Genomic DNA, 9,699 nt, shown 5'->3' with positions numbered 1-9,699 from the left:
GCCACGAAATTGCCTCCCTTCAGCTCCTCAAGCATCAAAACATCATCACTCTTTTCCAAGGTACCGAGCACAAACACCACGACACGCCCCTGCCTCTGCTCTCTCCCTTGCTCCCACATGCAACGGAAGACACCCGCCCTTGGCTGCTGAGTTCTTTGGCCATGACTCACGGCTCTTTGCTCCCGGCTCTCGCGTAGTGCTCGAGTCACGCTCTCGCGTCTTCCTCGTCATGGAATACGCCAAGGGTGGCGAGCTCTTCGATTACATTTGTGCTGCAGGGCGCATTACCAACGAGAGCCAAGCCCGCACCATTTTCCGTGACGTTGTCTCCGCCCTGGCTTTTATGCACCAAGAAGGCTTTGCACATCGTGATCTCAAGCCTGAGAACATGATTTTCGACGAGAATAAAACGCTCAAGATGATTGATCTCGGCCTGGTCAGCATGCCTGGTGAGGACATGACGCGCACTTCATGCGGCTCGCCCAACTATGCCGCCCCCGAGGTCATCGAAGGCCGCCTCTATCATGCCCCAACTGGCGACCTTTGGTCCCTCGGCATCTGCCTGTACGCCATGCTCTGCGGCTTCTTGCCCTTTGATGACCCCGACATGAAGACGCTGGGTGCCAAGATCCGCAAGGGCGAGTACAAGGAGCCCGAACACCTCTCCATTGAGGCCCGCGACCTCATTCGTGGCCTCATCCAGACCGACCCTGAGAAGCGCTTCTCCATGAGCCAGGTCCTCTCTCACCCGTGGGTCCTGAAGGACCTGCCCGTGACGGTGCGCAGCTTGGATATCAGCTCGACCATGGCCAAGGACATTGACATGCACGTCGTGCGCATCCTCGCCAAACACTATGGACAGTCCTTTGATCGCGTTCTGGAACAAGTCAGCCTTGACGCGTATGATCACGTCACCGCCGATTATCATCTTCTCTGCATCGCCAAGGCTCGCCTCCAACCCGTCACCCTCTCGGCTCTCGGCAAGGGCATATGGAATCCGCGCATGGCTCCCCGGCCCCCGGCCGACGAAGGCGTCGAAACCAACAGCCACGACCTCGAGCCCCGCGCAAACACCCCACCCAGCCGCGTACCCGCCCCCATCTCGTCCACCTCGGCTGGCAGCGCCACTAACAGCGGTGGTGCCGTGCCCAACGTCAACGTGGAATCAGACGAGGAGTCAGACGCGTTCTCCACCCACTCTTCCCGTCGCAACTCTTCCTCCAACCAGCGCCAAACAAGTGGCTCGCCGCGGGGTGGGCGTCGACGAGGCTACACGACCGCCCAAGGCGCTGGCGTGGCAGCCCAGGCGGCCGCCAATGGAGCTGGCCCCACCTTGCCCAACGGCTCCAGCGGCGGTGTCGGTGCCAGCAACTCACCCCCATCCAAGATCAACTCACTCTTTCGCCGTCTTAACCTTAGCTCAGGCAACAAAACCCCGCGCGACGTTCCCATCGTGGCGGAGGACTACCCTCTGGTCTACCGCACCGGCCTCGAGTTTGCCGACCTTCGCAACGCTCTGCACACCATTGTCGGGTCGTGGGAAGGCGAAAACAAATTGCGCGAGAAGGGCTCCATCCTCCATCTTTCGGCCCTGAACCACCGCACGGCCTTCCAGGAAATGAAGCTGTCTATTGAAATCCTGCGAATCGGTACCACTGATGACATTGGCCTGCGTATCAAGCGCGTCAAGGGCGATCCCATTGCCTACACTCGCTTCCTTCGCGATCTGATCAAACAGCTCACGGACATTGACCCACGCACCATTCCGGTTGATACACCGCCTGCAGGTCGGCTTTGAGATTGAGAGACTATAGTTCGTCTCACCGGGGGGCTCTCCTCCGTAAGCAGCCTGCCAGCTCGATGGTGCCTGTTTGGCTCGACTGACTGAAAGCACGTGCCTCAATGTTTTCGGACAGCTGCTTCTTCGTCTTTTGACCTTCTTTCTTGAGCTTCGCCCTGCCTTCATGGAACACCAGGGCTTGTATATAATCACACATATAAACACACACTGTGATCCGCGACTCGCGGGATCTCTCCTTGTCACGTCACGCTTGCTCCCATGGTCTGGGGGTCAGTGTTTTCTACTTGTTATTCTAATCGACAGAGCTAGACCTCTGCGGACCCTAGTTTGGCCGTGCGCATGTGCGGGGCCGTTAATAAGCGAAATGTTTGCTCGCGTTTTTCCACTCTTTGTTGGTGAACGGGTTTGATGCAAATTGTGTTGTTTTATCCAGTTGTGCGTGTGTCTTGAAGGGAGCTTTTGACATTTTTTCCAGGCTCCTAAATCTAGATCATTACTTATGTTTCCCGAGTCTTGTTCATTGCTTCATCATCATCATCATTCATAATTCACGTGGAGACGTGCTAAAAGGAATGGGGAGGAGCACTTTGGTACCAGAGCTCTAGCCTGAGGAACAGGAACGGCAAGCACCAACAACGACGACAACAATGACAGAGTTCTGCCACTAATGGCGACTGTGTTCAGCTCATGTTATCAAGAGCGTCCTTGGGAGCCCTGTTATGGCGAATAATCCTGCATTTCAAGCCAGCATGCGTGGCGGTGAACAGAGGCGTGTGGCAAGACGTGCACGGGACTGGACGAGCCGTGCCAGGTTGTGTCTGAACGTACGCAAGGACATCCTCGAAGCAACCGTCCTTGTTGTAAGGCCAGGGGAGAATGCAGTAGGCGTGGGGTTGGTTGAGGTACTTCTTGTATAACAGCGTATGATTATTCTATGCAATCACACGGCATGAGCTTGCGCTGCACAAGGCATCTCGAGCATGTCGAGGGAAAGCCACAGGGTGTGGCAAAAAGGGGTGCGCGGACTCACCGCGCGCATTGTATCTTTCCAAGCGTACCAGCCTCGCATGGAGCTGCGGAACGGTACGAGTGAGTCTCCTGTTTCTGGGAGCAAGCCGGTTTCCGCAGGCAATTCAGGCAGCACGCTGCTGTTGCGCACAAACTCGCCATCGTATCGGAAGTAGCCTGATGTGCGAAGCCACGTGACATGATGCAGACAATGAGTTCAACGGGTCACTATGCCAGTGCCATGACCAAGCCAAAGCTGCGTTGGTGCGGACGCGACGGAGCATAAGAGGTGTGGTATGATGGCGGACCTGGTGTCGAGACGTTGTACCCAAAGGCGACAAAGGTGTTGACACCCGGGTTAGCAAAATCATCAAGAGTTGGCTCAGTCTAGACACATGAATGGGGAGGGAGTATCGATGAGGGTGAGGCCGTTTCATTCAAATGCAAGCTTTTGCATGTTGTCATTGCATAATCCGATTCTGAGCAACTGTACTGAAGGAGGCCCGCGGCGGTACATACACGAGCGTAGTCCAAAAAGTCGATGCGGTCTTCCATGCCCAGATCCTCAAGAAGTAGGGAGAGGTTGGCAGAGACGTAGCGTTTGGACGGCGTTTCCACAATCACTTCATCGTCCCCATATGTAACATTGCTCGTGCCTGACAGGGCGCTCAAGTTGTGTCGCAAAGGTCCGAGGGGCCTGGTGAGTCGAGACGTGCAAGCGAGCTGGGTTGACTTTCCACTGCAAGGGTCTGAGAGGTAGGGAGAGGCACGGGCGTACCAGGGCGGGGGAAGAGAGAAAGCAGGCTACCAGCGCCCTGTGCTACGACTCGTGTAAGTTCGCGCTGACCAGTGCCCGCATCGAAGCCAGACACCAAGCTTTCGACAGCCATTGGGGCTCCAGACCAGATGGGTGATTGCGCGATGAACCTGAGCGCGAGGATCAGAGAACAAAGAGAAAGCCCGGGTGCGCGGGCAAGGCAATGAGTTTGACTGCGTTCAAAGACGGATAGACGGACAGACGGACAGACGGACAGACGGACAGACGGACTGACAGACAGGCAGATAGAGAGACAAAGAAACAGAGCGACAGGGTCATACAATCAGCATAGATACAACAAGCGATATAAAGCACAAGTATGGGCGAACCAGGCAATGTATTTGTCTTTCCAAGCCTGCTCCTGCTTGTGCAGGAAGGCAAGAGTAGGTTGCGGGCCCCAGGACACGGCAAGGAGAACCACGCGTTGCTGATTGTTGTTCTCGTACGTTTCCTCCACCTGACAAAAACGGGTGGTGGCATGGGCCTGTCAGAGGCAGGGGGAAAGAACACCACCGATCCGCCGGGACTCGAGGAGACAAACCAGGGCTTTCAGGCGATCGTAGTACTCTGGGATATCGGCCGGCGTGTAGCGCCAGTCAAAGGCTGCGGTGACCAAGTTTTTGCCGACAGTCCAGCCTATTGCACATTGGAGAATGCTTTGTGAGCATTGGCTGGACGTGGCGTGCGGAGTCCATTCGTGTGCTGCGTGACCAAGACAGGCGACGCACCGAGTGTTGTCCAGAAGGAGGTGGGCAAGGCGTCGGACGAAAAGCTCAGGTAGTCGGGTACCACAACGGTTTCATTCTGCGACAGGGGACGGGATAGAGTTTGATGTGCCAAAGGTCAGGGGCATTGGTGCGAGACCGGCCAGTTGTGTAGGTATGAGGTCGCAAACAGATTCGGTGAGCATGGGCACGAACCGGGCGGTTGTCGATGGTGCCTGTGGCCTTGTCGTAGTAGAGGCCGTAGTTTTGAAGGAGGCACCTGTACTCGTGGAGCGTCTTGGGTACCGGGGAGGGCCATAGCGTTGCGTTGCTATTGAGTAGGACGGGCGTGGGCCAGCAAGGTGAGATCAAGGCAAGCCTATATCCAAGCCGAGGCCGTGCTGAACCGAAGAGAGGAACGCGCACATTAGATCGGTGGGGCAGTCGGGGATGGCACTGGCAGCATTGTGCAGCGAATAGGTGAGGTTGGACGAGGTCAAGCCAGGAATGCAGAGAATGGGAGGGAAGAGGCCACCCTCGCTCGACACCTCGGGCACGGCCGCCACAGGCACGTCAACCGACTGCAAGGCCTCGTGCCACACCGGCTTGGTGAACAGGAAGCCCTGGCTCAGCGACACGATCGCCGCAGCCACCACAACACCAACTCGCCCGCTCAGCATCATGACAATCTCGTGTCTCAATCCCACCAGCTCTGGGCTTCAATCACCCCTCGCCCCTTGAAAACTGCGCCACCAGACCTGCCCAGCGCGACCTCAACCAGTCACAGGTGAGAGAGTTGGAGAGAGAGAGAGAGAGAGAGAGAGAGAGAGAGAGAGAGAGTGAATGAGAGAGAGAGAGAGAGAGAGAGAGAGAGTGAATGAGAGAGAGAGAGAGAGAGAGAGAGAGAGAGAATGAGAGAGAGTGAATGAGAGAGAGAGAGAGAGAGAGAGAGTGAATGAGAGAGAGAGAGAGAGAGAGAGAGAGAGAAAGAGAGTGAATGAGAGAGAGAGAGAGAGAGAGAGAGAGAGAGAGAGAGAGAGAGAGAGAGAGAGAGAGTTTGAGAGAGTTGAGAGAGTTTGAGAGAGAGAGAGAGAGAGAGAGAGAGAGAGAGAGAGAGAGAGAGAGAGAGAGAGAGAGAGAGAGAGAGAGAGAGAAAATCTGGCACGCGCTCAAATCGCCGGTTGTGTGTTGTACGTATGCCTCCCGTCTGGTCTTTCGAGTACCGACATTTAATTTTAGAAGGTCTGCATTAATTAACTACTGGAAGGTTATGTGATCGGCAATAACTGTTGTATCACCCACATAAACATCAGACCTCCAAAGTTTCGAAACCTCAATGGCACACGCAAATTTGCTGACAACAAGCACAGCAAGTATTATACTTTACAGACACATACTGTCTCACTCCGTTCGCTCGCTGGTATCATTCGGCGGTGGCAGAGTGCCAACTTCTACAAGTGCAAACACAGACACACACACAGACACACACAGCTGCGAGCAGGGTGGACAGCAGATGGACGCAGGCAGACACAGCCACTTCCAGAGGTGGCTGCGAATGAAGCTGGTCATGTCCTATCAGTCTGTTGATCGATGACGTGCAATTTAGGTAGGCCAGCGGAAGTGGGGCTGTGCTTATCTATATACGTGGGTGCAATGCCATGCCTTTCCACACTACAGCGTTGGATCCGGTCAAAGCAGCTTGCTCTACGCACAGTGCGGCGTCACTCTGATTCAATGTGACGGTTTGGCTTGGCTCATGGTCCTGTCAGATCGCCAACATGGCAATCCTCAAGCGTTTTTGATGCCATGCTGCTATTCACCCAGCATCACCCTGCATCGCCAGGACTGTGGGCCGTTTGTGTACGCGCCCAATCGGGCGGAACGGGCATTTTACTTGAACCTGCGTTACGTCATCTACAGCAAGGACTGCGCCGGCTGACAACAACCTCTTTGACGACAGCGACTACCCGTTTTGCACAACAGGCTTCATCGGCAAGACCAAACAGTCATGGCAAGCTCAGCGACTTGCGGGACAGCCGTGGTGACGGGTGCCACGAGTGGTATTGGCAAGGCAGTGGCCATTTACTTGGCGACTCAGGGATACAATGTCGTCTTGGCCGGACGGCGAGCTGCCTTGGGAGAAGAGGTGGTAGAGACCATCCAAGCGGCGGGTGGCCAAGCCATCTTTTGCCAGACGGATGTGAGCAAGCCGAGCGACATGGCACAGTTGTTTGCCAGCGCAGCCGAGCGCTTTGGGCACATTACGCTGGTGATCAACAATGCCGGTGCCGAGGGGACCCCGGTCAAGCTTTCGGACCCAGGGGCCCAAGCGTCTTACGATGATTTGATGGCCATCAACGTGCGCAGTGTCTTGACGAGTTTGGAGCATGCGACCCCGCTGTTGGTCGCCAGCGGGGGCGGGGCCATCATTAACGTGTCCAGTGGCATGTCGGTGATGCGCGTTCCCGAGACTGGCCCCTACACCATCTCCAAGGCGGCCCTGGACGCGGTGACCCGGGTGGCGGCCGTCGAGCTGGCAGAGCAGAACATTGATGTGTACTCGTTGAACCTTTATGTGTTCAACACCGAAATGGCAAACCGCTTTGCGGCACGCACCGGCCTTTCAAAGGCCGAACTGGGTGCGAAACTCAATCCTTCCGGCGAGACGGGTCGTCCCGAGGACGTGGCCGAATTCATCCTCGAGTTGATCTCCGGGGGCCATGCCAGTCGCTTCAAATCTGGTGACTGCATTGCCTTGGACTCCCGCAAGAAAGCCGGCCTCGTGCACTACGCCCTCCCCGAGACCTTGACAGCCGTACCCCCCTCGTCTTAACGCGCGCCGGGGTGTGTGTCCCGCAGCGTAGAAGTTGTCTCATGTGTGTCCCGCAGCGTAGAAGTTGTCTCATGTGTGTCCCGCAGCGTAGAAGTTGTCTTATGTGTGTCCCGCAGCGTAGAAGTTGTCTTATGTGTGTCTTATGTGTCTCTCCCATAAGAATAGATGATGTCAGACGAAATCAGTGCCCGTTGTGTGATGATGTCATCATAGTCTCATCCTTCGCAACAAAACCAATGGACAAGGCACATATGGCAGCCCGGCTCGCTTGTCGAGGGGATGTCTGGCTTGTAAAAGAAGGGCCAGGGCTGCCTCTGTGTGCGGGGGGATCAAAAGGTATGACGGATCAGGCCCTGTGTATTATGGCAGACACAACGCAAAGCAAAAGGGTAGCCAGGGCATCCGGCGCCTCTCAGTTTTGTGGCACGGGTCAGCACAGCATTGTTGGCAGCGCGCCCGAATTGATCGGCGCCGTGCCAGACACAATCGTTCACACCCGAGGCAGGTTCGCTCTGCCCGGCAGCCCCCACAGCCCTTTTAAAGGTCCGCTCCGCCGCAGTTTCAGAACAAGGCCAATTCATCACCCCGACTGGCATCATCCCAACCCCGACGCGCTGACGCAGCTGCCGTGGAGCAGCCCAGACCCCAATTGTCAGCACGACACCTCCCACCGCCAACAACTCGAACATCAACGACATCAACCACACCCAAGGTTGTTGGCACAACACCATGACAAACACAAAATTGCTACATTAACTCTGGATAGTACTACAATAAGTACAACACCTTCAATTATGTGTGTGTACTTTTCTTCTTCTTCTGCTTGCGCGCGCTCTGGCGGCTTCTTTTCGCTCGCTCTCTCTCTCTCACACACGGTGCAGTACATGGACTCATTCGCGAGGCTCGGGGCATTTTTCTTCCGGCAGTTTGATCAAAGAGACCACTTCTGGATTCCATCAACAGGCCCTCCGTCTGCTTCTGGGATTGATTGCTTTTGCAGGGATTATTATTGACAACTTGACACCATGCCTCAGACGGTTGCCGCTTACGCTGCCTACGGCCAGGCCGAGGCACTGAAGCCCTTTGATGTGGAGCGCCGCGATCTGCGCGAGGAGGACGTGGAGATTGATATCCTCTACTGCGGTGTCTGCCACTCGGACATTCACACCGTCAACAACGACTGGGGAGGTTCCAGCTACCCCGTGGTGCCCGGTCACGAGATTGTTGGCAAGGTTGCGCGCGTCGGTTCTGCCGTCACCCGCTTCCAAGTCGGCCAGCACGTGGCCGTGGGTTGCATGGTGGACTCGTGCCGCAAGTGCAACTTCTGTGAACGTGACCTTGAGCAGCACTGCACCTCTGGTTTCACCGGCACTTACGGTGGCAAGGACCGCGTGGATGGCACCACCACCTATGGCGGTTACTCGCAAAAGGTGGTTGTAGCTGACAAATTTGTCCTCTCGATGCCCGAGGGCCTGGACCTGGCCGCGGCTACCCCCCTTCTTTGCGCCGGTATCACCACCTACTCCCCGCTCCGTCGCTTCAAGTGCGGTCCCGGCAAGAAGGTCGCCGTCGTTGGCCTTGGTGGCCTCGGCCACATGGCTCTCAAGCTCGCCCATGCCATGGGCGCTGAGGTCACCCTGTTTACCCGCTCCCCCGGCAAGGAGGCCGATGCTCGCCGCCTTGGTGCCTCCAACGTCATCATCTCCAGTGACCCCGAGGCCATGAAGGCCGCTGCCAACACTTTCGACCTGATTGTTGATACCGTTCCCTACGACCACGACCTCAATCCCTACATCGCCACCCTCAACTGCGTCGGCACCATTTCCGTTGTTGGCTACCTGGGTCCTCTCGGTACCACCCTCAACACTGCCCCCCTGGTCTTCCAATCCAAGGGCGTGGTCGGCTCCCTCATTGGCGGCATTGCCGAGACCCAAGAGATGCTCGACTTTTGCGGTGAGAAGAAGGTCGTCTCTGATATCGAGATGATCAAGATGGAGGAGATTAACGTGGCTTACGAGCGCATGATGAAGAGCGACGTCAAGTACCGCTTTGTCATTGACATCTCCTCCCTGAACAAGAACTAGACGCGATGCTTCTTCCATCGGGACGTCATGGGGACAGTGTGGAGAAGGGCGCGGCGGCTGGGACTTCCGGGATCTTTTTCGTCATAAAACTTTTTCTCCGTGCCGAAGCACTGCCGCTGGGATGGCGAGTGTTTGTGCGCGCTGCCGCTGGGATGGCAGCGTGCAACCTTCATCTTCCACTGAACCTGCTTGCTCTGTGAGTCAACCATTGTATGCGCAAACCGTCGTGTGAATCGATCTGATTGCCAGCATGCCATGAATCACTCTCCAGTCCCACATTCCAATCCCCCACGTCGCATTGAATTATGATGTCTGGTGTGGACCACGAGCGTGTTCATGTACTGACCATGACAAGTGAATTAACATGCTATTGGAATAACGCGGAAAAAAAAAATAGTGTCCAACAACTCAAGGACTCTTATAGTGACCCGGGCCCGCATGCCCCAGTTCGG

At 56.0% G+C, this 9,699-nt stretch overlaps 4 protein-coding genes across 4 annotated transcripts in view; 3 read left to right on the top strand and 1 right to left on the bottom strand.

Moving 5' to 3' along the window:
* MONBRDRAFT_32778 (uncharacterized protein) overlaps positions 1-2,300 on the top strand; it is a gene marked incomplete at its 5' end in the record, with an annotated part of 5,416 nt that extends 3,116 nt beyond the window's left edge. Inside the window, one exon of the mRNA XM_001746646.1 lies at positions 198-2,300. Coding sequence (XP_001746698.1) covers positions 198-1,798 — 1,601 coding nt within the window. The 3' untranslated portion in view covers positions 1,799-2,300. The remainder of the gene's footprint in view (positions 1-197) is intronic.
* A 1,141-nt stretch (positions 2,301-3,441) lies between these two features.
* On the bottom strand, positions 3,442-5,053 carry MONBRDRAFT_37422 (uncharacterized protein; the record flags this gene model as incomplete). Its single annotated transcript, XM_001746519.1, has 7 exons — positions 4,757-5,053; positions 4,547-4,661; positions 4,355-4,430; positions 4,168-4,262; positions 3,956-4,083; positions 3,588-3,736; positions 3,442-3,465 (listed from the first exon to the last, which is right to left on the bottom strand). Coding segments are annotated over exons 1-7 (843 nt in total), but the record flags the coding sequence as incomplete, so codon positions are not given.
* Positions 5,054-6,338: 1,285 nt separating this feature from the next.
* On the top strand, positions 6,339-7,163 carry MONBRDRAFT_8958 (uncharacterized protein; the record flags this gene model as incomplete). Its single annotated transcript, XM_001746645.1, has 1 exon — positions 6,339-7,163. The coding sequence occupies one exon, from the start codon at positions 6,339-6,341 to the stop codon at positions 7,161-7,163; it is 825 nt and encodes a 274-aa protein (XP_001746697.1).
* A 1,002-nt stretch (positions 7,164-8,165) lies between these two features.
* MONBRDRAFT_37421 (uncharacterized protein) lies at positions 8,166-9,494 on the top strand. Its single transcript, XM_001746644.1, has one exon. The coding sequence runs from the start codon at positions 8,189-8,191 to the stop codon at positions 9,245-9,247; it is 1,059 nt and encodes a 352-aa protein (XP_001746696.1). The 5' UTR covers positions 8,166-8,188; the 3' UTR covers positions 9,248-9,494.
* Positions 9,495-9,699: the final 205 nt, after the last annotated feature.

The sequence above is a fragment of the Monosiga brevicollis genome, genomic scaffold (genome assembly GCF_000002865.3).
Source record: "Monosiga brevicollis MX1 MONBRscaffold_13 genomic scaffold, whole genome shotgun sequence".
Lineage (NCBI taxonomy): Eukaryota > Choanoflagellata > Craspedida > Salpingoecidae > Monosiga > Monosiga brevicollis.
The sequence above is the reverse complement of the archived record's forward strand: the minus strand, read 5'-3'. Positions and strand labels throughout refer to the sequence as shown.